The following is a 27,644-nucleotide window of genomic DNA, read 5'->3' as shown; positions in this document are numbered from 1 at the left end:
TGATGATTATGACCAGATGTAAACACTTTGAATTAATGAGAAAAGACTGGTTCTTAAGAACTGCTTGAATTGTGAAAGTGTTGATTGAAAACAATAAATAGTATGTCTAAATGTGGAATCACGTGGACTGTTTTATCTACAGCCTCATCTGGCTTATACCAGATAAAACGTCCAAAAGGAAACACACGTCGTTCCGATGTTTCCAAAAGTAGCGAAAACAATTATTCGTTCACGAATTAATTACTTTTAAACAGTGAAATACTCTTATAATGATTCTGTGAATTTAAGCGGCAATATGACGTGGTAAGCAAATTACATGGTTCATAATTGGCTGCTAACCTATTCTGCTGACGCAGTGATTATTCAAACGGTATTGTCACGTAGGAATCCTTTAAAGAAAAATCATATAACTCAAAGACCTACTCCGGTACCACCTCTTTTGACTCACGCAGAGGATAGAGAACTGGATATTGCAGTTCAGAGGCTTATTTAGTAAGTATCGTTTATTAGTACAATTATATTCAATTAACTCTGCTCTGTCTTAAAAATGGTCTAATTACTTTTGAAGTGTCGAGGATACAATCAGGAAGTTGATAAAGGAAATGAAAAAATATGTAGAAGCTGTGATGTACCTGGACAAGTCTGACCAAAGATTAACGTACAATCTGACGACTTGTGGCTTGGCACATTTCGATAATGAATTTAGAAAAGTCGTGGAGGACTATCATTCAGTCACGACACAGGTAAGATCCATTATTAGTCGTTCGTATCAAATTGTAAATGATACAAAATTTTGCTTGTACGTGTAGATCGGAAAAACCGTGGAAGAGATGTCCATTCTTTGCCAGAAAACTTTCATAGAGCCTTTGAAAAAGTTGCGAGATGAATTTGTTTTGATCGCTGTAGCGATAGCAAAACGCGAGGAACTGGTAGCCGTTTGGAAGTGCTCTTACAATCGTGTGAAAAAGTTGCAAGAGAAGAAGGATAGAACTGCTAGTCATATCGCGAAACTGGAAAGAGAACGCAGAATGGAAGAAGCAGCTGCCAAGGAGTTGAAAACTGTACACGCTCAATTACTTTCAGAGTTGCCTACGTTTCTAGAGAAGAGATTAGAATACATTAAACCGAGTGTACAAGCTTTGATCATGATACAATTGGATTACTACGGAAGTAGCACGCATTTATTTACCCACCTAATGCCATTACCAAACGCTGCGGGATCACCGTCCAGCGCTATGATACCTGAGGAAGAATATCAAACAATAGTGAGCGATCAAATCAATAGAATAAGAGCTCTCACCATCGTTAAAGATCACTGAGAATCAAAACAATTCTACGAATAATTAAACGATAATTTACGTGTTGGAAACATTGAGAAGTTAACGTAGGTACGAATGTATTTATCACATGGCAGTATTTACATTGATATTAAAAAAGCATACATAAACTTAGGATGGAACCATTCCTTGATTTCGTTTCCATTGGGCACCAGTGCGGCGATTATGATTTGCACGTTTCGACTTCTGGGTATTCTTCTGTTGCCTGTTGTACAGAACATCCTTTTCTTGCCCTCGACCTTTGGGTGCGCCTGAGCAGCGACGTGTGAAAACATTATTTTTGTACTACACGATTCGTACAATGACGGAAATGAAAATAAACTTACCGATTACGTTCGGTTTATTGCCTCGCATCGCTTGCCTTCGTTGTTCTGCTTTGGCACGTACTTCTTCCGGATTCTGTACAAACTGATCTTTTCCATTCGCCTCGCCCTTTATCTCTTCGTCCTCTGAATCAGAGTTCTCCGCAGTTTCAACTTTCTGCTTCTTCCAGAAGACCTAAAGTTATTGTTTGCTAATTACTATTGTTATTATTGAAATAACATCAATTATGTGAATACGAACTCTTGGTGTAGTAAATGGTCTGGAATCTACTTCAATAGAATCATCTTGCGCATTCGTATCACGATCGTCGTATGTATCGTCATACTCGTCATCGTAAACATCTGCGATCAGACTGTAACTGTAAAGTGAATTTTGTTTTAGTCGTCAAATTGTTCAAACGAATGTACTGTATAATCATTACTCAATACATGTAATTGTTATTGTTAGAAATAAATATTTTTTTATGTTACGTTTATAATCAAGAATAATTATCTTCCATCGATACTTACTTTTTAGTTATGTAGTCTTTGGGTATTTCTATGATCTTTTCAGTTTTAACGTGAACATCGTTCTCGTAATTGTAATTATCGTTCACGTTCAATGTCTCAAAACCGCGAGCTAAATCCTCGTTTACGAAGATCTCTTGTGGAACGTTTTGAGAATCTCTAATTTTCTTTAATTCAAGCGGCAAATTGTCTTCTAACGCGGCGTTTATCACAGCTTCCGTATCGTTCTTGTAATGATCCAAGCATAGCTGTAAAACGAAATTTCATAAAATATGTTTGCACTTGATTTTATAACAGAATAATTACTTTGATAAAATGTTCATCCAAGTCATAAAAAATGTCTTTAACTGCAGATACGAGACAAGCTATTTCAACGGATTTATCTTCGTTCTGTTTCTTAGTAGGTTTCGTATCGGCTTTGGGTATCGTTGTCCGACTTAAAACACCACTCGGTCCGGCTTCCTATGAGAAAATAAGTGTTACAACAATTTTATAGGATTATGGAAAGTAATTTCTTTTTAGATCTTACATTTATGTTGTTAGAAATAATACTAAGCCGATTGTCACTGCATTTCCCAATTGTGTCGAGTGATTGCAATATGTAATCACGTTTTATCGTATCACTGAATATTCGTTAAGTATTCCTTAGAGAATAGTTTGTTAATCATTGTGATTATAATTACGCGACGTTGTAAGAAGGATACATTTCAGGACAAAGATTCGATATCGTATTTAAGTCTGTTTTAACAGGATAGAATTGATCGTAATCTGTAATAAATTCTTTTTCAGAAATTGCATTGGACAATAAATTAAGGTAATCATCGATCTCCTTCTTTATCGCTGTCTCTTCTATCGTAGTTCTAAACACAACATTACAATTATATATGTTCAAATACTCTCTATGCACGTAATAAATATATTAACTGAAATATTTATGAACTTACAAATTTGCCTGAAGATTCAAGATCGGTTCGTATATAATAGCCCGGAATAAAGATAGAATTTCAATTCTTGTTACGTTCAAACGATGTTTCAACTCCATGTATTTTGGCATATTTTCATCGTTGTATGCTAACTGACATAATGCTCTATACATCTCTGGAATTGTGCTTTCGTATACTTTAACAAGTCTAATAAACGTTAGCATGATTAGAAACAATTAGTATAAATCGATACGTAAGGAATACATTGCTTACTTGTTCATAAACTCTTCTCTGTGAAATATATTAATTGCAAGAACATGGTTTTTCAAAAACGCATTAATCGTCGACGATATATCTAATACATACAGTATCATGTCTTCCAACTTAAATAATGTAAGTTCGTTGGCATTATTTGGACGATTCGATAACGAAACTGCTTCGTTAGTACAATGGGTAGGATCATTGTTGAACTTCTGTTCAACGTTTTCATAAGCCTAAAATAATAACATCGATTAGAAGAACGATCAAGTATTACAAATACGTGAATCCATCACCTCTATAAGACAAGGAACAGCTCTCTTGAGATCATCGTTGTACCGCGGTTCTAACGTAAATAAATCTCTGAGTATGTGCCTGACGACTTTCTCATTTTCCCGACCGTAAAGCTGGCAGAGATCGAAGATGATTGGTATTGTGAATACGTAATTTTCGTACAATAAAGTTCCAAAATAAGCATTGCTCATATACTCAATCTTGCTTTCCTTATTCGTAATAAGTCTTGTGAAAACCACGAGTACATAATGACTCAGCGTCTCTAAGAGCTCCAGCATGTCTGGATAGTTTGAAAAATTTTCTATCGTGTAGAATGGTGGAGCATCTTGTAGGAAAGATACTAATGCGTTTAGTATCGAGTTATTGAATATGACGTTCGACCAGAATCTGAATAAAAGGTACACAGGAATAATGATGTAATGCATGAAAAATATATGTTAAGGAACACTATTGCTGCTCTTACTTATAATATGGGAGACAGAGTAACCATTTCATGTCTTCGATCATGTTATTGACGACTTCCATCCAATGTTCTTTTGCTCCCATAATTTCATTCCCATCCTCGTCATACAGTTGAGGTGTTTCATAGTGTAAGAAGATATAATCGCTTGCCCAATATTTACTCTAAAATTATTAGTATGAAAATATTTTATTTTACACATATGATACATGCTGTCTCTTCATTGAGATCAACGTACCAGAGCATCAATACTTTCAGTAACACCATCCGTCCTGACGGACAATTTTAGATCCTCCAATGGCAAATTATTCGGATTCTAATAAACAAATACGATATGAGCTTACTGTCAAATCTGTTCTTCTCTAACCTCGTAGCAAGAAACGATTTTACGACTGAGAATAAAAAGAATTCGACGAAGAATTACCTGATAAGCCTCCATGTTCGCATATGATACATTCTTCGTCATAAATACTATTGAATATAACAAATTAGACAATTGCAATAGCGTATAATCAATTTTTAAACAAATTCCGATTACAACAATGCGTGCGGTAAGTGCGATCCTCCTTCCATTACTAACCTACCCGTAAAAGTTGCACATCGCGAAACATTTGATACTGCGGGAAATCCCGGAGAACGAGCATTTTAAATTCATGAACGAATGGAGTAAGATTTTTTATGGTTTTAGTTTAACAGTTGCTTGATACTATTCAAAACCTCTGCTAAGATAAAGGTTATAAATAGATTCGTTTCTTGTGTAGCCGTGTTTTTGACATTTTCGTATTTCATTTGCAAACAATGTCCAAAGGCACAAAATTCTTTGTTAAACCGAAAGTTCGTTTCTGTCAAAATGACAACAGCGAATTAACAAAAGCACCAGAAGATACGAACATCTCGAAAGATGTTAAACAAATGATTAAACCGAAGATTCTAAGTAATGTAAAATTCGACAAAGATATTCGATTGATCAAATTAAATGAATCACCTACTAATAGAGCGAGCAACGATTCGAAAATGATTAATAACGCAATGAAAACAAATTCATCAGCTGTTTCCTCAAAAATGATTCGAACTTCACAATCCCTGAATAAAGATTGTATTGAAATAGAGAGTCATACACCCTTGAACGATGCTAATAATATTCAAAATATTAAAGCGAATTGTAAAAATATCTATACGCCCAAAGCTGATTCCTCCATCAGTGATACAGATATCTCTTTGGTCGAACAAAACAGAAAGATAAAGAAGTCAATTAGACCAGCAATAGATAATAGTAATCTTCCAAGAACAGATAGTACAAAAGATGAAGAGAGTAAAGAAAATAAAACAGGAGCAATTAAGAAAAGCATTAAAGGGTCAACTAAAAGATCCTCAGACTCAGAAATTTTGAAACACAAAGCTCGACTGTCTTCTGTTAATACTACTAAAAAGAATTCAAATCTCAGTAATAAAACACCTGTCTCAGTTAAAACCAAAAAGCATACAATATCTAAATCTAAGGTTGTCGATGTTATGCCTTGTTACAAATACAGTAAAAGTCCAAAGAAAGTAAAAACTCCAGCTGTTAAGAAGACTGTTATAAGAAATATTATTGGTCCTAAGATACAGGCTTATATTGGTCCAGGGGTAGTACACAAAAAGGAGAGTGATATAAAATTTTCTGAGACCGCCGAAAACGTTAATGTAAAACCAATTATATCTGGGGACAAATTGGCAAGACCTGAATATAATTCAATTATGTGTACAATCAATAAATTAAACGAAGTTAAAAAGCAAAGAATTGTACCTGACGTTGATCACTTACTACCTGTGTATAAAAATCTTATAAACGAAAAGGTATGAAACGAAACGAGGGAGGGCCTATGTATGCAAGATCAGCATAAAATCGATTTTTTTTTGTAGGTTTCCAGTGCCTTAGACTTTCCACTTGACGAGGCCGTCTATAAGAATCTGGTGGATCTAAGTATAGATGAAAATCAATTACCAAGTAGATTAACTCGTAGCAAGGATCCTGAGCCAAGGCAAAGGGACATTGTACCGATGTTGTCTGACTTTTTTACACCGGTACCTACCGAAGAGTACCGCACCGCCGTGTTTGCGAAACCACGGATCACGGAAACCGCGAATAATTGGAATGCCTTTAGAATAAGTGATCAAATATCTGAATGGAAGCACATACTAGAACATACATAGCTGCACGATATTGTACCTTTTAGGCGTAAGTAATATTTATTAATTGTTTGGGAAACATTTACTCCTCGTAAAATGTAAAGACCTTTTTAATACTCATTGGATAAATAGATATTTTGTGAAATAAACACGATATATAAATAAATATATACAATCAATGTATGTTTAATTTTTCGTTACCGTGAATATAGCGTTTCATTTTACAAGTTACGTAAAGCACCGTATGTATGTACGTTTTTCATAAGATGTACATAGAAAATGGAAAAAGTAATATAAAATTCGTGATACAGTTGGACTGACTAACAGACGTATCCTTTAACTAGGATTATACTGATAAAAGCTGAACTGAACTTATGCAATCGATTTACAAGTTTATATATGTGGGTGGTTTATAATCTCTTTGTTCAGAAGCCGAGACGATTTTCGTTAATCGTTAATAACGCGTGATTCACTGACTATTCACGACCTTAGTAATTCAGTTAAATGGAATAAATGCAATTTATGTACCAAAAGGATTCAAGTTCTTGTTATACTCGTCGTCGTCGTCATCTTTAAAAGGATTCGTGTCGTCGTCATTCTTAAAGGGATTAGTATCATCATCGTCATCTTTCTCTTCGGAGAACGGGTTCTTCGATTCGTCGTAGTCGTCCACCTCGAATGGATTGGAAGCTACGATCGGTGTTTTCGGTGGTACAAAAGACTTGGCAGGTGAAGATTTGGGTGTTATGCTATTTAGAATACGAGCCTCTCTTATAGGCACTGGCGAAGCTTTCCTCGAGTTGCCTCGCGGAGTCGATATACCACTGCCGCTGCCAGAGATATTCGCTTCTAACGACGAGGTATACAGATCAGTTTTGGGAAATGATCGTAGACGATCATCTGCCGTTGTAGAGAGATTATCGTAAGGACGACGAGTTTCTGTTTTCCCTGAAGCGAAACATTTAACTTGTAATTAAAAGCACAATGCGAGGAGTTTAAAAGAGAATCAATTACGGATCTGTATACCTGAAGCTGGATTCTTCCCTTCTATTAATCTTATCCTAGCTTCCGCTCCTGGTCCATAGTTCAATTTTTGTTCCTGGAACTTCATCGACTTATCGTTATCGGTGATCACCATCAACTTTTTAAAGACACCGCGACCGAAATAGTCGGCGACCAAAGAGAACGGGTCTTCAGCTCGGTCTAATAAACTATGAAACGTTTCGTGGAGATCTCGAGACTGTTCCTGCGCTTTTATGATGTCCAGCAATTTTTTATTAATCGGTAGGCAGGCCGGACATTCGTTTTCGTTTTCCGAGAAGCTTTGGAAACAGCTACCATATTGATAGAAATGAGTGTCAATCATAATATTTGAGATATACACATGTAGGCGGTACAAAATTGAACTCACTGTTGATGGTACGAATGTTGACACATAAAATGTACCGATGGCAGTTCCAATTGATGATGACATGCACTGCAACGCGATCCTTGGAAGATTATCGTGCTATTTTTAATCGATTCTATTTGTTCTCGTATCTTCTGGGTATCCGTTCGATACTTCTCGGTTAATTCTATATCTACTTGCGTCTGCTTGTGTTCCGTTTTTAACACGCTGTTTAAGTACGTTCTTACATCTCCTAACGTGCACGAAAGCGAAGTAGAGATAGCATCGATCACCATCAGTGGTGACAGAAGTCTTTCTTGTGCTACGAAAAATTTATTTTTTAGCTACGCTTTATATACATACGAATTAAAATTAAACAAAGCTCTGAAGGTACCTATGTAAGCTAATATGTCTGCGAGAAGTTTGGCCGGTGCTTCTTTATTCCTTGCGACGCTCCATAACGCCTGAACCCACAAATTCGGATCTTGATGTCCGAATCGTTTACACGTAGCTAAAATCTGATCGCTGTCACCTTCTCGTAAATGGAATCGCAATATTTCCTGATATCTGTTAAAAAATATTAACAGATGAAACGATATCTCGAAACATGATCGCTGACCGTGCAAATTATTCAACGTACAGTTTATTCTCCTCGTAAAGAAACAGTAATCCTCGTCTGAAATTATGTTGATGGCACAGAATTAATATCTGATCTTTGTTGTAAGTAGCCTCCGAATTTTGTAAGAGTCGAACAATTTTCTGCTCGTATTGCATTTTCGCTCCGTCATTGTCTAAAGCTGACCAAACATGGAGATAGTGCTCCACCAATGTATTATAGACGAGAGTGCTCCATCTGTATATCAAAACATCTGATTTATAAAGAAACACAAGTCACATTTTGACATTCTATAAGGATATACTAACTTGGTATCTGTTTTTACCAAGTGCTCTAAGAATTCTACCAGACGTTCAGAGTTATTTAAGAAGAGGTGAATGAAATCTTCGGGATTAGCCTTATCGATATGTTGGTCCACGGTACCATCTAAAGTTTCCTATTTCGAATGAAATATCAAGATTAACGTTCATTCTGACAACTGAACTTATTTAAACCCTACCTGGTCTACAAGCGGTTTATTCGAAGGCCTATAATTGGTGCACAAAGCTTTTAGAAATTGCGTCGATTCGTTTGGCACATTTTCTATGAGGATATTACCATATTTCTTCATGTTCGATTCTGCCTAGAAAATTGTCCACAATTAATGAACAGAATAAAGATTTGAATAATACGAGGACGTACTTCTTCAAACTCCAGAGTTGCCATGTATTCTAATGCCTTTTTGTACTCGTGCTTATCTTCTATCTGGATCCGGAGGTACCATTCGTGACGACCGTGTTTCTGCGCTAACAACAGGGCATCTTCCGGCGATGCTTGTCGGCAAACCTTTATTGCGATTTCGACGTCGAAATCCACCTCCCTGTCTTTCGTCTAAGACACGTTACTTAATATAATACACATTGGATCAACGATCAGAGGTTTATGTACAAATTCGTGATCATTTACCATGATGAACTCTTTCAACTTATCCGTATGATTAAGTTTCGTGTAGCAATTTAATAATAAAGTAGTATGGTCTTCTGTCGCCTGCCCATTTTTATGCAGAGCTTGCAAATAAGTCGTTAGATTATCAATGTGTTGGGAGTCTAAAAATTTTCTGATTACGTACGATGGTTCTAATTTCCCAATCGTTTTAATATATTGTTCTATCGCTCCATTATGATCCCCTTTCGAGTACAGATGATCTCCGTATTGTCGAAATATATCAACCAGCCCTTCAGCGTCGTACTGTTGATTTTTGGCTATCCTGTATACGGCATACGTTGATCGATGCGTTTTTCTCGGCTCTTGTTAAAAATCCGTGCACATACCTTATCGATACGTCGTATAAATTCTTTTTGAAGAGTAATGCTAATTTGGATTGTAAATCTTTCTCATCCAGATGATATAGTTTACTATCGCCGCTCAGTATGAAAAATCCACCCCATTCCGATAAAACAGCTTGCACGGACAACATTGGCGCAGAGAAAACAATGAACTTGTTCTGTATATCAAGAACTGTAATCACATGTTTATCTACTCCTGGCGGTATCGGTTCTATGGTACTAAACGTAGACAGTTTCAGAATGTATTCTTAAGTAATTTAAGAAGCGCGAATGTATAGAACTCTTTTACCTTGGCTTTGCCGAAATGGTCGTCGACGTTCTCGGAACGTTAGCGGCTTCTTTAGCTATAATAACTAAATAACTCCTAAACCATTCTAACATTATTTTCTGACCTTCTACTGCGTAACAAGGACCTCTACCATCTGGTGTATAACAATAAATTGCCTAATGTAATACAAGTTTATTAGCAAAAAGGTAGTTAGACGTTTTATATAGAAATTCTGTTAATATTATTACGTCGTTTCGGCCGATCATGAAATGGCTGTCTTGCATCGACTCGGCGAGAACACTGCACTTTCTGGCACAACCCATAGTGTCCAAGGGAGACTTAAATTCTTTATCCTTAAGAGTAACATTGTATAGAAATACACTATTCGGTGTAGCAACAAATAAGTGGTTTTGTTTGCTAGTGGATCTTATTGCTAGACCAGTGATAGAAACATTAGTATCCTTCAACACTTTTATCTTGTTCTTTCTTTCTCTAGTTAAATCGCCCCTAGATAATAGAATCATCGTATTGAAAACTGTTGAAAAATTAGGGCAAGCTCGTTTTGAATAATTCAGTTTTACCTATACAGCATGATGGAACCATCTCCAAATCCAACAGCCATTAACGTAAGACTAGTGTGCACGCACAGAGCAGTCGCAGGAACCGCTCTGTAACTAGGTATGGCTCTACTGATACGGACGCATGTTGGATTGCCCTGCTTGTCTGGCTTAGCCAAATTCCAAACTTTTATTGTAGGATTACAACCTGGCTCATCTTCCTACGATACATATGATAAGTAAGACGATAAGTAAGAAGCACCGCTGTAGTGACTGTGGACCTATGAGAATACTAACACCAATTGTGAATAAGAAAGTGGAATGTTGAACTTGTTGTGCTAGAGTTAACGTGATCTCGTACGCGCGAAACGTGGTGACGTCGTAGGTCCTGTTCACTAAATGCACATTGCCTGTGTCGTCCCCGAACACTAAGTTCCCATTACCGCTGGTGGCTGCCGTCACTTGGGCCTCCTAATCAACGAAATGCATGATACAGCTATGAACTCGCGCTGCTCAGAAATTGATCGAGTCTGAATTCACGAAACTTACGCCGAGCGCCTTGGCAACCTTCCCGGCATCGACTTCTTTTTTGAGGTCGAAGAAATTGAACCTCCGCCACTGAAAGAGAAATATTCTCGTGTGTCACGGCGTCGTGGTCGAGGTTATCGTCGCGGCGGAAAGACTACCAAAAAGTGAGACTGACCTCGAGAAACGCCATGGTGTAATGTTGATCGTTTATCTAAACATTTGCGGGAGAATATCGTCTATCCGGTGTGTTCACAGTTGAACAGAGGTATGTCTTCTGACAGTTACCTGACAACGGAGTTGATCACTCGCACGCTGGCCATTTTCGCTCTTCCCACTACTACCTATATTATCAGCTGATCGTGACATATCTCTCGAAGTACGCGTGCGCCATGAAAATAAAAGCATTTCCTATGGCATCATGGGGAGAAGTTTGTCGCGTTTCAATCTAGATATCGTTGAAACACTTCTCGACATCGTGCGACATCTGAGCCGCAAATTCAAATTCGAATTCGATGTCTCCCGCACTTTAAAATCACGTTGTCAGAGAACATTAAATGCTTTGGTGTATCAATTGAGAGAGAATGAAAAGGATAATTTTTAATCCAAATTGAAATTCAATAGGAATCATAAAAGACTCGGCGGAGACGTAAGTTCTGGTATATTTATTAAAAAGGACGAACAGCTAATGTCCATGACGGGTCGGGATTTGCTTTACAAGATCTGTCTGCTCGGAACGCAATGGATCAAGAAGAAATGGTCGCGAAAAACTTTGAAAGTCGACTTATAAGTACACCACATTGGGAATATTACTTTATCAAACAGCCATAACACTTAAAACATACGTGGAATATTTCGTTGTTCGTTAAAGTGACGATTCATTAAACGAAACGGCTCCTCCTTTCCATCACGCCGTTTTACCACTATGACAGGGGTCTTTTCCTCTTGCAATCATACTGTACCGTTGCTTCTTCTTTTTTTTTAACCAATGTATTTTATTAAGGAAAAATTGTTATCTACATGTGTCGTGGTAAATTTGAAAGAGTCGCTTCAGACGGATGGGACCAAAATTCTTTCTTGTTCGTCGGCGGACGTCTATCGATGTCGCGCGGGAAGGGAAAAGAAAACACGGGGACACAAATTTGTCGTCGCGTAAAATCGCCGCCGGAATATTCCTCGTTGTTCGACAAAATTTCTCCAAACGAATAAAAATTCACCGGTGTGTTCGCAGTTTACGCTATTACTTCCATTCTTTCCCTATACAATTACAATATCACCTAACTGTATCAGTAATCATTCTTCCAATCTCTTGCTCGACCGTTTCCACGTCTCGGGCTTGCTCGATTAGCGGGGGGGATTAGGAAACACACAACGTGTGTGTTCTTCGATATTCGTTCACGATTTCGTTCTCGGAGCACGGGATGATTCGGTGTATGCAGCACGAAAAAACGTGATCGACATTTTACAAGACGTAATTCATCAATGTATGCATTTTTTTTTCCTTACTCCCTATATAAACTATTAAACAGAGTGTCCGTGTGTGCGCGTATACGTGTCCTTGTCTCTGCGTGTATCTGGGTACGTGTTTCTCTTTAAAATCCATCCTGTGAATACGTCGCAATCGGATCAGTTAATCATATCGCTCTTCTTTTACGCTTTCTCTTATCAAACATTTAATTCATATATAATATATCTATAATATATATCTATATATATACTTTACAAACAGGAAACGATTAGACGCTCGGGCCTCGCGATCGGCCCGAAAAGAAAAAAATGAACTGGCCCCGGTATTCCTTTCGAAGTTGAGAATGGACCGGACAGAGGACACTTACTTATCTCTTAATTATTCATTTTCGAAGATTATTCGTTATTATCGATTATTAAAAAGCTTCTCTCTCGCTCGAAAGCTGCTTCGACGATTCGCACGGGATCGGAGGCGACTCAATCTTCGAAAAGGGATACCCGGTCACGCGCGCACGCACTTCGTATACCTATTTATATACGACAGCGTTTCTCTCTTCGTCCTTCCTTCTTTCTTTCCTTTCATTTAAATGGCTTAAGGATGCACTTCTTTGTAAAATACAGTAATATCCCGCGCGTGTGTTTCTACTACCGTAATTAATATCCATTTGTTCTTCATATTTTCTTCATCTTCTTTTTTTTTCTCTTCTCTTTGTTCTCCGTAAATTTATACAATAAAATATCACAGTTCTGTTCGTACCACGCAATATACATAATCAATATATTGTTCTCCTTACGTTGCCTATGTGAGAGTCTCTCGATCTTTTTTTTTTAATTCGCTCTTTCCCTCTCATTCCTTTATTTTATTGCTCATACGCACAGATACACGTGTAGTTCCATTCATACTCTCTCTCCTCGCTTTAAATTAATGGTTGCGTAACGAGCGTGAAGTGTAAAAATATTTCAAGTACGGCCCGCTTTAACCCTGAAGCACTCGAGGAACGGGGAGGATGTTGTTGAAACCATTCGGATTTCACACCCCTATCAAGGATTAAGAAACGTTCCACGAACCTCGCTAACAATGTAATACAGGTAAAGCAAAATGTAGACAGTCTTTTCAATTTCCACTCTTCAGTCAACGAATTGCTATCACAATCGAGAAGATTAATCAATAGTGGGAATAAGTAATCTTCTCGTACGCGTTCTCGCGGTTAACAATATAGTTTTAACATAAGAAATGTTTAAGTATCAGCGAAACTACCACGTTTATGAATCGTCGAAGGGACGAACGAATCGATCTTTCAGGGTTAAAGGGACTCGAGGGATGTTTCCTACTCGTTTCGACTAAAAGTATACGGCGAAAGTAAAAAAAATAATACGATAGAAAGAAGATTGTCGAAGTTACATGTATTTAGCGAGTACAGAATCATAGCAGTGATGATTTCTATGACTCTCCTCACTTCGAATCAGAGAATTATTCATTACTGGTCAGCGAATGATAATTTATTTTTCACAAGCGCCGCTTTGCAACTCTTCGACAAGCTGACGTGTCAGGCTTCTAATATTCGTTGCTAGAAAATGAATTAACTTTCTTGAACGAATCGATTACGCGCACGGAACGGAAGGATCGTTGTTTTTGCTTTCCTTGTGTCGAATGTCGACGAGCTTGAGAAACTAGCGTCGGATCCATCGCACCCCTTTTGGAAACTATAATGGACGGCATCTTTCTGCGAATTTCAGCGGTGAAAAGAAAACTAAGCAGTACATGAAAAAAAAAAAGGAACAGGAATTCCTTCACGATTCTTCTTCGTCCACGTGAAGAGCAGATGAGAGAGGAGGTGTCCCGATGCAGATCGGAGATGACGGCGTGACAGAGGAAAATCGTCAGCATGTCTCTTCTTCATAAACCAACGTTTCTTCTTTTAACGTGATAGTTTATTAAACGAAATTATAATTATAATAATAATAATATTATTAATAATAATAATAATAAAATAATAATAAAATAATCATCAAATGGAAACTAAATGATAGACAGAAAGTAAGATCACAATTAAAGCGCGGGGGCACGACGACGCTCTATTTTATTTTAAACCACCCCCGAAAAAACTAAAATTCTTCACTTTCGACCTGTCCCTACCCCTCGCGATTCTCAGTTTCAACGAAAAAAACACTTTGCATATCCCTTCTAGTGCGTTTTAATCAACGAACTATCCCTCGGTTGTTCGCGCGTCTCGCTCCTATTTCTCATAACAATACCGCAATGAGGAAAACATACGTCGAAGGAAACGGAAGCCTGAACGGTGCTCTTCTTAACTGACCCCCGTCGCTCTCGTTTTCGTCGTCGTTCATACCTAAAACGTCTCTCGCTCGTCGCCTGTCACTCGTCCATTCGCTCGTTTCATCGTCTTAGTAACAAACTAATAGTATTTTTTTTTAAACAACTTGAGCACAGGTGGGACGTCGACGTGTCTTGTCTCATGGATTCTCGTCTCTGTATCCAGAACAGATATTCGGTAGAACGTTCAGACTCTGTCCGAAGAGCGACTGGACGCTATCAAAACGAAATAAAACTTAAAACGAAAAATGGTGAACTCATTTTATTGCGGGTTGAGAACGTCGAAATAAAAATTCTTGGGCAGATCGGCTCGCGAGAGGATCCACGGGACGAGACACACGCGCGACGCCGTAACAAGAAATTATCTATACGCAGTACACATGTTCTTCCCCTTTTTTTCTTCCTTTCCTCGCAATTCGACGTCGGCACGCCTGAAATTTTTCTAAACGGTTCCGATCGATCCAGACGATTTTATTTCTTGTTCAGAACCAGCGAAAAATAAGGCGAAATTCAACGTGCAGAAGGAAACGGTAGATCGTCGGGATCGTTCGGAGACACGGAAACGCGCCTCTTAAGAAAAAAAAAGAACATTATTGTAAGTAACTTTGGGCAACGATTGCTTGCTTCTTTCCCCTCTCTCCCACGTTCATTCATTCATTCGCATTGAACACACTCACACGTATTCTCTTTCGCTGTTTTCTCGTTAGACAAGGTACTTAGAATATCTTCAGTAGAGTCTATATCCTCTTTCTCTCTTTTCTCTCCCTTACGCAACTACCGAATATTGATCAATCAATTAATTAATCAATTAATAATAATAATAATAATATATAATATTTATTCATTTATTTATATATATATATTTATATATTTATATAATAACTATGTACAAAGGAGGTCCTCCGTACCGTTCTCTCCCTCTCTCCATATCTCGTTCTTCCTCTCTTTTTCTGTGCGCCAGTGTGCGGTGATTCCTCGCGTTTCAACTCTCGTTATCTTTTTTCTTTTCCATTTTTATAGCACCCTCTACCATTCTCTCAATACTGGCCCGGTACCAGCCACGAGGCTCGGCTGAAGCCATTTCCTCGGGCCGATCTCACTCTCTCTCTCTCTCTCTCTCTCTCTCTCTCTCTACTCCGTCCTCTCTTCCTCTCTCCATTTTTCTATTCCCCCTGTAATTCACTATTATCTCCACTACTTTCGCATTCATCGTCTCGCGGCACTACTCTAAATTCTCCGTCAACCCTTTTTCCCTCGCTCGTTCTCCTCTCCCTTTGTCCATCTCGCACCGTCCTCCAAGGTATTCACACGATTTGTGCCCTCGCGTAAACGTGTAAGTAAGTACGCGTGTAACTAGTATTTAGAAAAGTGCGTGCGATGCTTAGACTCCCACTCTTTTTCTCTGACTCCCGTGCACACACGCATGAACGCGACACGGAGAACGCGTACACGGGCAAGAAGACCCGAGACCATGTACGGGTTTCCGGCTCATTCAGACACGCACGCATACAAGCTCGCTTCGTTAATTATCCCGTTGCGAGCGAAACATCCACTCGACCCAGAAAGATGCGCCCACCACCCTTCCACCACCCGGCACCCGGGCTGGTTCGAGGGGGAGAGCCACCCCCTTTGGAAAATAGCTCTACTTCACGACACGATTTCTCCTGTTTCGCTGTTCCCACTTACGAAGTCCTGCCGAGTGGCACGAACGGTGGAAACAACGAAATAGCCGGCGGTCCCATCGATTCTCTGCCTGTATTGTGCTCTACATATTTTTATCGTTACTCCTTCCCATAACCGTGTAAAACGATCCTAAATTGCGATTCAAATTCCTTTTAAATAAGATGTTCCTGATTCTGTGTGTGTTTCAGGTATTAGTGAAAATGTGTGTACGTTGAAGCTTTGTCTGGTTCTCGTTGGGACTCTGGAGTCCTGGAAACGGTATCGTTTATTGATTCTAATTGGTTTACAAAATACCTGGAGCAAGAAGAATTTCTTAAAAATTGACAAAATTTCGTTGTTGTTTTAAGAAATCTTATTAATTGTTGATAAGTGCTTCGTGCCCTCTGCCATCAATTAAGGGCATTCCGTTTACATTCACGTGCTAGGTAAATGTATAGGAAAAAGAATTAAGTAGAAAGATATTTTGTAATCGAGCAAAGTAGAAAGCAGATAAACCGACAACTCCTGAGATCCATCCTAAGACTACCCCGTTCTACTCAACACTTGTAACATCTACAAGATCAATCATGAACTGGAGCTGCGATGGGATCACCAGGCTGTCAGGGATTAAACAAGGATAACAGTAAATGAAGGGGAATATTCCCGGAGGAGTCGTTCGCTTGGAATCTCAAGAAAAGAGAGAGAGAGAGAGAGAGAGAGAGAGAGAGAGAGAGAGAGAGAGAGAAAGAGAGCTCAAGATTTGGCTGGAAACGTGCGGGAAGAGAGTCGAGTGCTTCAGGATCGTCCTCTTCATTGGCTGACCATTCGCTACGGGAACTCGAGCTCAAGGAACAACGCGTTGCCCGATTATTTCGTTTCGGGCTACTTTCTACTTAAACGCTAAATGTGAAAGTTAATCAGCGATCAGTCGCATCGGAAGGCTCAATCGCGAACAATTTTGCCAATTCACGCCGGTCGAGGTAAAACCAATCGATGCGATATCGAACAGGGACTTTCTAATCTTTCTCTATTCGTAACGTGAAACAAGCAGACTTTTGTGTTTCACGCAGTTTTACGATGGTCGAATATGAAGATCGTTAAAATGATTAAGAACTGTATTCGACTCGCGAACAGTTTTCGTAAAGAAACGATCGGTCGTCTCTTTCCATCTTCGATTCAACACAAAATTACAAACGTTAGGAAACGTTTTTGTTTTGACGCTAAAAACTATAAATAAAAGGCACTTTCTTTCGGAAATATATGCAGGCGTATATAAAGAAAAATTCAATTTCTTTGACTCTCATAAAGATATGAAATACACATGAAGTGAGAAATGATTTTGGTGTTTCTGGAGAACCCAGAGCGAGTAGTCATCCGCAGCGCCGAGCCAGACAAGACCGTACTTACCATAACAAGATGCTTGCACACGTACACGCACACACCGCAAAACTATAATCAAGTCCGACCGAACGAACGCCTCGCTTGTCGGCCGATGATTTTCGAAAAAAATGTTCTACTTCATTGTTCTGTGTGCACGCGAGTCAGCCAACGAGCCGTGCGTTCGCCAAGCGCGACTCGGTCTTCGAGATGCGAAGAGAAGCTGAGAAAGACCGGTTCGCTCGACGTGCCACCCTTGCGGAGGAAACAAGAAAAGTGACGGGTGGGACGTCGTTCGAACGTCGGTCATCGGAAGTTCGAGCATGGAGAAACAACGGGACACGGGTGGGCGAGGAACAAATGTACACGACGAAAAACAAGAAAAGAAGAAAAAAACGAGGAGGAGAAAACTAGCGAATAGAATAATTATTTTGCCCCTAATCTCCAAGACCGGCCGGAGTTACTGTTTATCCTTGAGCCCGCCGAGGAGAGCGTGACTCTCCATCGTCGCGCTCAGATTGCTCAGGTTGCTCAGGTTCCCCAGATTCCCGAGGTTGCCCAGATTCCCTAGATTCGGTTGATGCGCGTAGTTCCTGATCTGGTGGAGGCTGATGAGTTGGTTCGGGAACGACGTCGCGTTCTGGTTGGTGGTGGTGCCGGATGTGACACCGGAGGACGAGGACGCCGGCGACGACTTCTGCGTCGAGTTGAACGCCTCGTAGAGGTACGGCCTGGACGCCGGGTGATGGCTGGCCGGGTAGTGGAGGTGATTCAATGGGTTCAGCGGGTGCTGCATCGATGAGATCGAGTTTATCGAGATCGAGGAGATCGGCGTGAACGCAGAGCTACTGTTCGGGTGGTGGTTGGCGGTCGGTTGGGGTGTCTGCTGCCTGGAGTCGTTCTCTATGGACTCAGTCCGGTGCCCGTGGCCTGGCAGCAGCATCTCCGGGTTCTGGTTCTGATGGTAGTCGGTGTGGTGATGGGGCAGTCGGTCGTGAAGATCGCTGATCACCGAGTCGGGGCTGACCTTCGGCCAGTAGTGGTCCTGGTGGTGGGTGGCCATCGCGTGGATCGACGGCCTGAGACCGGTGCCGATTATCGGCGGTCTCTTGTCCGTCCTCTCCGCGTGTTTCTGCATGTGCTTCGCCAGGTAGGTCTCCTGGGTGTAACTCTTGCCGCAGTACTGGCAGATGTGCGTCTTAAGGTGCTTCGACTCTTTGTGCTTCGGTATGTGCTCGAGCAGACTGGGCTCGTCGGAGAAGCACTTGTAGCAGGAGTTACACTTGTACGGCTTGTCGGTCTGATGGCAGCGGGAGTGGCTCTGTAGGTTGCTCAGCTGGCTGAACGCCTTCGTGCAGCCTGGATGCCGGCACTTGTACGGTTTGTCACCGGTGTGCGTGCGGATGTGCTGCTGTAGGTGGCTCAGTTGGGTGAACTTCCGCTGGCAAATCTCGCAGCGGTACGGCTTGATGCCCAGGTGGATCCTTGTGTGCTGCGACAGGTACGAGGAGTTCGCGAACGCCTTCGAGCACTGGGTGCACTTGTACGGCTTCGCCTCGCGCATGTGAATCTGCGTGTGGAGCTGGAGGTCCGCCTTGCTACCGAATATCTGCAATCAGAATCAATCGACGCCGTCAGATTACGTTCGGACAGACTTCAATCACGATCAACGCGTAATATTCGAGTCGAAAGTGAAATCGTATTTGTTCAACGGACATCGTATCTGTTCGAAGGTCGTTAGAATAAAAATGAAAATCGAAAGAGGAAGCTTTTCTATTTATTTTCGAGAATTTCGCATTGATACGCGATCGGTCTCCGACGGCGGTTCGTTTCTATCGCAATTGCGCCGCGATTAACCGAATAACGAAAGAGAGGCAATCGACAGGTGAAGGGTTCCATCGTCATCGTCGTCTGGACTGTCCGGTCTCTTTCCATCCGTGCGGCTGGTTGCTCCGCTTCCTCCTTCTCTCTGCTCCGGTGCCGAGACGGCGCATTAGCCGTGCCGGTATATTTATAAATAAATAAATGTAAACGAGGACTGGCAGTAGCCGGAGCGTACGTGTAAAGCGGGGAGAGGATGGCCTTGTCTATCATGGCCTAGCCTGCAGGCATACCTGACTGACTGGCTTTAGCTACCGCATAGATCTCTCTCGCTCTCCCTCTTCCCTCTTCCTCTCTTAATTCCCCCTTCCAGGTCTTTTTATTTCGTCTCTGTCCGTCTTTCGCCTTCCTCTCTCTGCCCCTTTTTGTTCCTGCCCTCGGTGTGTCTCGGCTCTCTTTGTACGGTAGTTCGTCCGTCGGTAGCCTTAAATACCTCTTTTTTTCTACACTTTTCACTTATTTTTCTCTTCTCCCGCTTCGTCTTCGTCGGGAAAAAGAGCAAAACCTCGGCGCTCATTACCGCGCCGCGCCACCCGATTTCAGACCCGGTATCAATATTGACCCGGCTGGCTGTTCTAATTTGTCCGATCTAATTGATACCCGAGAGGAGGAAACGGATTCCGGCGGTCCCCTATCTCGCGTGGTGGAAACAAAGTTGCGCGACTTCCGCCGGTTCCACGAAAACCGGCCACGGGATCGCGGGGCCCGGTAATTTCTGCCCGATGAACCGGTTTCTCGGCGAGATGCCTTTTTCGAGTCACCGGATCCTCATTAGACTGTCCGTTACGCGTCTATACACGCTCTAACGTCGCTCCCCGCCGCTCCCCAATTTCATTTTAATTGCGCGACCGACCAATCGTCTGATTCTCGGATCTCTTCGCGTCCGCTCCGGTGATACGCGCAGAACGGATCATATAGGGACAAGAGATCAACGAGTAATTCACTCGGGTCACGAGATTTCGTCCTGAAATTACGACCCGATGCGTGTTCGGACTTCTCGGTGGTCGGCCGGCGAACGGGGACGAGGGTATCGCACCGGGAGGACGACGGGAGCCATGGAAACTATCTTGGACACGCGAGAAACGGTGTGCGCCAGCAGTCGCGTCGCGTCGCGCCGGTTTCCTGGCCGGCGATCGCGGATCGCTCGAGATTGTTACGTAAAACCACGGATTCCTTTCTCGTTGCCACGCCCAGGGATCACAAATGGCCTTCCGAGGATCACGCTTTTCCATGTCGATGCTCCGTCCTGTTTTCAACTGGCTCGTCTCTCTTTCTCAGGGTGTAAAATTTAATTGCGATCCAGTGATATTTCATTTGAGTAGTTTACGTAAGGAGAGACTCAATGAATCTGGAATAAAATCCAAGTACCTTTCATCTCCGGCTTTTTTGGTCGGGCCGAACGGCAGACAAAAATGAATCTCAAATTGAAGAAGAGAAGCTCGATCGGACAACGAATAGGAAACTGGGTATCCCGTTAATCGTCTCGCGAATCTCGCGAGGATCCTCTTTACTATCCTCGGGGGCCAAAGTCAGGAGACTGTACAGCGTACACGGACGACCTCGACTGGTCTCGGCTCGGTTCTCTCGCTCGGTGATTTATTCGGCGATCGCTGTTGCGCACGTCTTCAACAGCTGACTTGCCACGTCCTTTAACGGCATGGGACCAGTATTTTTTATTTCCTCCTTTCGAAACGCGTCCTTGCCGGTGTCAAGTTCGCGCTCGGGCCCACGTAACGCGATCGTTCTCTCTTTCTCTCCTCCTCGCGCCGTTCTCTCCTCATTTAGAAACAGTCCTCTCTCTTTACACGGGGACCGGTCACGGTTTAATCGAAAGAGGATCAAGGAATCGAGCAAGCAGGAAATTCAGATCGAATTGCCCAATTCCGATTAAACTCCTCGATGCGTACGCGTCTCGGATCGATTCATCCGGTTTCCACAAGATTTTCGGACGTGTCGCATTGACATTAGAGTTCCGGCGATCTTTTTTAAACGACGGTTTCCCCCTGAGAGACGTCGTTTTCTTCGAAAGAGGAACAACACTCGTAAACGCTGCCATAAAGAGGAGCAATCGTAAACTGGCTAATTAACGGCGCTTCCACGGAACCGATGGAATTTTATTGCTGAACTAATTTCTTCCGCGATATCTTCTAACCCTGGCCGCGCCTCGTTTCGCTCTCGAGACACGATTACCTTTTCTACATTACTGATCCCAGCGTATGGTAACAGTACATTGTGTAATAAAGAAGTTCTTCAAATTTTAACCCGGCTATCTAAGCGAACAAGAATTTTTATCGGCCGGAGAATAAAAAAAAAAAGCAACTGTTTGATTCATTCGCGAAATTGACGATGAAATCGCGCACGAAATATTTCTTTAAGCGAGGATTATTATTAACGCGCTTGGATGAGCGATTAGTGGATCTCAAGGCTCTTCTCATCTCGCAAAATATATTATAACGACGGGCGGACGATTCCGTTCGATGCAAATTACGCCAGTGCTTTACAAATTGACATTCTTAATTGATAGCAGACGTTGGACTGCTTGGAGTTTCCTTATTTTTATTTCTATCCTGTATCCTCGGACGATGATTCATAAATAATGCGCGGTACAAAAATGGGAAACTGCCACGAAATCTTCTCGCGATTGTTTCAAACCAGCGCCTATTGTGCTCGCGATCCTCTCATGGCAAAGTATCATTCATCTTCAATTTTTTCAACGACGATTTATAAAAGGCACAGTAGTCGACGGGTCGCGCGCTTCGTAACGAGCGCGTAAAGAGTTCGAAGACGGCTGACAACGACAGGAATCGGTGGTCGGTGTCGGAAATGAAAAATACTAATGACGAATTCCGAAACGGCGCGAGTATGCGAGAAATTAACACTTTTAATTGCGAAACGGCGCGGCACGGCTCGCAGCGCGGCGGTGGCCTCGAGGCTCGCTCCGTTGCTGTTACTTCTGTAATTCTCTGATTAATCGACCACGATTTACATCGTGCGACGCGCGAAGGAACAGAGAAAATCACGTTCGCGGTAATTTCTCGCGGCATAGACCGTTGCTTGATGACTGTTAGGGAGCTTGATCGATCGTCTCAGGAAAGCGGTCATTTTTTTTCCTGTCTCTTCTCTTCGTTAACAGTTATCTCTCACGACACTAAATAAGTTTCCTGGCAACGCGATGCCACGCTCGAATTTGGAGAAACTCAGTCAGTCGACAGGGACAAGTTTTATTCGATGTCCTATAGGCTCTCAAAGTTGTTTGGACAGTAGATTGTATTAACAATGTTTATAACAATATTGCAAACTCTGAAGGCTGGCTCGTCGGACGTTAGAATTGACGGCTAGGCGACGACAGCCGCGAACGGAAATTCGGCGGTTACGAACGACATAAAAATTGTTAGTTATAGTGTAGACTCCGTACTGAACAGTCGGTCCTTGGCGATCCGAACAGCGCGTTGTACAAGTTCAGTCGTGAAACATACTTAGCACTGAGGAAGGTAGTACATAAGAATTGGAGAGTTCTTTAAGATAACTAGCTAAGCTTTCCCATTCCCTTCCTACAGTTCTACATAATTTTTTTTACTTGCAGTCGCAATTTTCAATGTTGAAGCTTTGGACGGTTTAAATTAGTATTGTGCATCGCGTTTGATTAAAAATTTTTCGCAGGGGTGGTGGTACACGTGGAAGGCGAACGTGGAAAAATTTGATTTTTAATGACCGTGGCATAAAACAAACGGGTTCAATTATAGGATGGCTAATTAAATTCGCGTTGCTATGGAAGTAATCGCGGGATGTCAATATTCTCAAGATTCTCTCGAGTTTAGGACGTTCATGAATAATTTATAAGACTCTAAAAACCGTCTGGCAGAAAGTGTTCATAATAATTTACGAAAATTCCACGTCTCTCGGAAAGGTTACAAGTTATCGCGGAGATTCTCCGAATCTTAGATAAGAAGTGCAATAATAAAAAGCACTAATCCCGTATTAAATATCGTCGGAGATATTAAAAAATCTGCAGCATGCGAACGTACAATTTAATATGATTAAACATTTCTCCGCGGTGGGAGAAGAATCGGAAAGATCGATCGTAACAGATTCATCTTGTCGATCTAACCACATCACGGAGCCTACGCGTAGCCTCGGGCCAGGAACCCGTAAATTTAATTTAAATATTCGACCTTAATGACGGTACGGGCGAGAGAACATTCGGTAGTCGTCAGTGTCGCAAGGCGACTCCGAGGCAAATTATATCTCTGACTTTATTACACAAACTTATGAAGAGAAGAATAATTAGGAGACGAGAATAGCGGGCGGGATCGATCGAGCATCCCCAGCGTTTTCAGCAAGTTTCAAGTTCAGGGGTATAGACGCTCGTCTAAAGCATCCCGTTCTGGGAAACGTTTATGACGCCAACCCTACGAGACGACATTCGATTCGGTTTCGAGCATATACTGCGAAGACTAGAGGACATGGTTAATTGCGAAGAATTACCAGGGAGACGATAACTATTATCGTGAGTTCAAACTTCTACAAAGTGCAACTCAAACACATGAATTATTCAATCCATCGAATTCGTCTTCGAGCCCCCTCGGTTTTAAAAACTAGCTCTGAGGACTATGACAAAACCGTGAACCATTCTTTTTTTTTTTTCCTCTCCCCCTTTCGCCTTTCAATTCTGTCCAATCGTAATCCGTCCGCGAAACGAGATTGCAGTCGCGAGAAATTCGGTGAAACGATTTCTGGCAGCGACCACCGGAATCGACACGGTTATTTAACGAATAACGCGATCTGCCACGCATCAATTTCCATCGGGGCGAGAGAGAGCGGTGGCGAGAGAGAAAGCGCGAGCCAGGGGGTGAAAGTGATATTCCGGTTGTTCGGAAACCGCCGGTCCAGCCCCGGTGACAACCTGTTGATAGAAATTTTCGGCTCCCAGCCGAAAAACGTGTCACCACGGCTCGACGCTCCGCGATAATTGCATCACCGCCGCTGCAAATTTTGTTTCACCCGTTTCCCGTATACCGACGATGCTTCAATTCGCAAACGACATTTGAAATAAAGTATTCACCGGCGAGATAACTTCGTGCCACGGAACTGGTTCCGTTTATCTTTTGTAACGCGAACGTTCGCATTATAATGTCCGAACTTGTGAGAATAGACGAATTTTTACTGCACAATATTTTGATTTCAACGGAACTGATAATGGAAGGTAAAGAGATTCTTGGTCGATTATTTAATAAACTTAACCATTCCGCTTTCCGTGGACCCGGAGTAACGTTTGTTCCGGGAAGTACAATCGCATGAAAATACCGGGCGAACGCAAATGCGAAGTCGCCGGTATCTAGCACCTTTGTACGGAAAATAACGAGACTGCGCTTTCTTCGGTAGAACAATTTTCCAGATAACAAAAAATGGAGCACCCATTGTCGTTAATTGGATAATTTTAAACGACTCGTGCAACAAAGAATGACTTCTGAAACAGAAAAAGGGATGAACGCGGCGCGCGGCGCGAGTATTCTGAGTGCTCGGATCGGAAAACTCGCGGGTTTCCCATTCACCGGGCAACGGGAATAAGAAGAATGTGTTTTCGAGGAACGTGAAAAAAATCGATCGATCACTCTTCTCTCTTTCACGAGCAAATTTCCGGCTTTCGTTGCGGAGGCTGAACAAAAAAGAAAAAAAAAATGTAACAGAGGGGAGATACAGTGGAATAAAGGTGGGCCTGTTTGGCCGAGAAATTGCCAAATGTTTCCTGCCTCGACGAATAATCGACAGATTACCGGGATCTATGCGTATCTCGCCCTTCCGACGCACGATCCTCGAGAAATTCGAAAAGGCACTTTACGTGCCCTCTCGGCCCCTGGAAGGGGCCCGTCGAGGGGACCCACGACCATTCGTCATTCCACAAGTCGACGTGGAACTCTTCTTCCACGAACAGAAAATATTTACCGGCCAGAGCCATTTTTCATACGAGGTGAATTCGTATCACTTCCATAAAATTGGAACAGGAAATTAGATCAATCATTCCTGAGGGCCCCTCAGTCTCTCAAACCACGTAAGCTCATAGAAGAGAATGACTAATCGAAAGAGGCACATTTATTACTACCTTAAAACGATTAAATCAATCGAACCGATCGTCGGCATTCTGAAATTTCTTACTCGCCGATCCTTGGAACAGAAAGGCCAATTGAGGAAATCGATCACTACTTCAGAACAATGGTTGGGCAATGTAACTTTTCGGTTCACACGCACAGCCAGGTACTCTCGTATCCATAACGCTCGCGATTGTTACGAAGAACGTTTATTCCGGTTAAAAGGGAGGCTGACTAAGCGGATTCTTGCGGCCAGAAGCACGATTTACCGGAACGGTATTGTGCAACCGAGAGCACTAGTGTCTCGGTTGACAGGTTTTCAAGCCATCGTGTTTCTAGTCATTACCAGTTGTTAGCGTTTCTCGAACGTCGCTGGTAATGATACACGCCGTGGCGGCAGCGTTCTACGCGAAACTGAAATCGAAACGGGTTCTAGAGCAGAAAGGGGAGGACAAAGCGCAGGGAGGAGGCCGTGTCGGTTAATTATTCCAGGAATTATTAATTACCCCTTTGTGAGCGGCGAGCGTCCTCGCGATTCCTGGATAAGCCGAACGAATCGTGAAAGGTACTCGGTCCTTCTCCAATTAACCTAGCCTAATTTCAACTTAAAAAATGTTACGTAAACCAATGTTCCACAGGGAACAACGACGAACCGCGTTTCGTAACTGCCAGAGTAATTAAGATTTTTTTTCAACGGTTCGTATTAATAAGGAAAAATCGTTTAACCTTTAATTACGCGAGTGACGCACACGCTATACGATTATTATGATAATCATCCCCAGGGCTCGTTCGTGCGAGCATAATCGGGCACACACGCGAGCGAAGGGCTACTTGATTTTCCGTACGATTTATGCGAATACGATTGTGCTCCGCGGCCGGGAAAAAATGCTTTGCTTTTCCCTCGTCCTCAACCCCTTCTCGCGACGCGTCATCTGGGACCCATTGGGACTCACGTGCACGGAAAAACGATTCAAAGGGTGTCTGTCCGCCCGTTCGTCTGTCTTTGTTCGGAGGGGAGACGCGAGTGTAAATAGAGATCGTTTCATGATTTTGCGGTGACGCTTTGTGGCCCTTTCGTCGGGATGCTCTATCGTACAGGACGATCGCAGAACCGGCAACGAAATCCAAATCACAGGTTCGAGTATCCTGGAATTCAACTATAGAATTAGGCAAAACGGGGTTGCGTGTTTGCCCATACGGTTCCCCGGATGGTTTCATCCAATGTTGGTACGGGAGATTTTCGAATTCAATTTCGAATCAGGAGTTTTAATAGAAATTCCAGCAATATAATTTATCATCTTTAATCGTCGAACGCATTTCCCTAAGATCCATCAACTTAAGGATGTATTGACTATACAGTCAATCCCAAAAGTTTATGCACTTTAGAAACGCATTTTTTAAAAAGAAATCAGACGTCGGAAGAACAATACTAATAATAAACAACAAAAAAAAATTTTCGATTTTTCCGAGATTTTTCCAAGGGGTACCCCTTCAGATTTTGCGAAATTTTCGTTTTTTGCCAATAACTTCTAAACCGTTGGAGATACGGGAAAATTGCATATAACCTTTCTTGTAGAGGATAACGAGATCTATAATCTCCATGTAAAAATTTTTCGCTAGCGTCAATAGTTAACGAGTTATTTGCAAAAAACTGTTTTTTCGTTTTTCGTCAATAACTCGTTAAATATTGACGCTAGCGAAAAAGTTTTACATGGAAATTGTAGATCTCGTCGTCCTCTACAAGAAAGATCTTGTGCAATTTTCCCGTATCTCCAAGGGTTTAGGAGTTATTGAGGAAAAACGAAATTTTTTTTCAAAAGTTCGCCGTTTCGACGCTGGGATGGTCGGATTTTGTCAACATCAATAAAATGCCATATAATCATATGT

At 41.8% G+C, this 27,644-nt stretch overlaps 5 protein-coding genes across 8 annotated transcripts in view; 2 read left to right on the top strand and 3 right to left on the bottom strand.

Annotated features, from left to right (window-relative positions):
• Nucleotides 1-12: 12 nt before the first annotated feature.
• LOC108631089 (bridging integrator 3 homolog) lies at nt 13-2,139 on the top strand. Of its 3 annotated transcripts, none has more exons than XR_003389950.1 (5): nt 13-303; nt 385-492; nt 569-743; nt 810-1,384; nt 1,453-2,139. XR_003389950.1 is itself a non-coding variant. In XM_018034795.2 (4 exons), exons 1-4 carry the CDS (start codon nt 296-298, stop codon nt 1,317-1,319), a joined length of 801 nt encoding a protein of 266 aa, XP_017890284.1. In that variant the 5' UTR covers nt 13-295; the 3' UTR covers nt 1,320-2,139. The 3 variants fall into 3 exon arrangements, 1 of the variants encoding a protein (XP_017890284.1); XR_003389951.1 differs by having other exon boundaries at nt 810-1,388; XM_018034795.2 differs by having other exon boundaries at nt 810-2,139.
• LOC108631069 (activating signal cointegrator 1 complex subunit 2) lies at nt 1,372-4,778 on the bottom strand. 2 transcript variants are annotated; one of them, XM_018034771.2, is made up of 14 exons: nt 4,687-4,778; nt 4,527-4,573; nt 4,341-4,418; nt 4,106-4,266; nt 3,645-4,029; nt 3,364-3,584; nt 3,112-3,297; nt 2,872-3,027; nt 2,697-2,790; nt 2,474-2,629; nt 2,171-2,415; nt 1,902-2,019; nt 1,664-1,835; nt 1,372-1,588 (listed from the first exon to the last, which is right to left on the bottom strand). In XM_018034771.2, the coding sequence occupies exons 2-14, from the start codon at nt 4,566-4,568 to the stop codon at nt 1,449-1,451; spliced, it is 2,154 nt and encodes a 717-aa protein (XP_017890260.1). In that variant the 5' UTR covers nt 4,569-4,573; nt 4,687-4,778; the 3' UTR covers nt 1,372-1,448. The 2 variants fall into 2 exon arrangements, with proteins under 2 accessions (XP_017890260.1, XP_026674619.1); XM_026818818.1 differs by having other exon boundaries at nt 4,683-4,766.
• Nucleotides 4,779-4,888: 110 nt separating this feature from the next.
• LOC108631080 (uncharacterized) lies at nt 4,889-6,480 on the top strand. The gene is made up of 2 exons (XM_018034782.2): nt 4,889-5,938; nt 6,005-6,480. Exons 1-2 carry the CDS (start codon nt 4,901-4,903, stop codon nt 6,293-6,295), a joined length of 1,329 nt encoding a protein of 442 aa, XP_017890271.1. The 5' UTR covers nt 4,889-4,900; the 3' UTR covers nt 6,296-6,480.
• Nucleotides 6,481-6,601: 121 nt separating this feature from the next.
• On the bottom strand, nt 6,602-11,301 carry Vps11 (vacuolar protein sorting 11). The gene is made up of 16 exons (XM_018034761.2): nt 11,128-11,301; nt 10,974-11,042; nt 10,722-10,895; nt 10,449-10,645; nt 10,116-10,374; nt 9,889-10,043; nt 9,585-9,818; nt 9,220-9,520; nt 8,956-9,144; nt 8,774-8,896; nt 8,583-8,710; nt 8,299-8,511; nt 8,053-8,225; nt 7,683-7,980; nt 7,298-7,605; nt 6,602-7,219 (listed from the first exon to the last, which is right to left on the bottom strand). The coding sequence occupies exons 1-16, from the start codon at nt 11,140-11,142 to the stop codon at nt 6,792-6,794; spliced, it is 3,264 nt and encodes a 1,087-aa protein (XP_017890250.1). The 5' UTR covers nt 11,143-11,301; the 3' UTR covers nt 6,602-6,791.
• Nucleotides 11,302-11,591: 290 nt separating this feature from the next.
• The window catches only part of LOC108631096 (zinc finger protein rotund), a 90,520-nt gene continuing 74,467 nt past the window's right edge, over nt 11,592-27,644 (bottom strand). The window contains exon 6 of the mRNA XM_026818812.1: nt 11,592-19,399. Within this exon, the coding sequence (XP_026674613.1) occupies nt 18,251-19,399 (1,149 nt within the window). The 3' untranslated portion in view covers nt 11,592-18,250. The remainder of the gene's footprint in view (nt 19,400-27,644) is intronic.

This window comes from Ceratina calcarata, unplaced genomic scaffold, assembly GCF_001652005.2.
Source record: "Ceratina calcarata isolate Rehan_Ccalc_2016 unplaced genomic scaffold, ASM165200v1 scaffold145, whole genome shotgun sequence".
In the NCBI taxonomy this organism is placed as follows: domain Eukaryota; kingdom Metazoa; phylum Arthropoda; class Insecta; order Hymenoptera; family Apidae; genus Ceratina; species Ceratina calcarata.
This window is presented reverse-complemented; position numbering and strand designations above follow the sequence as displayed.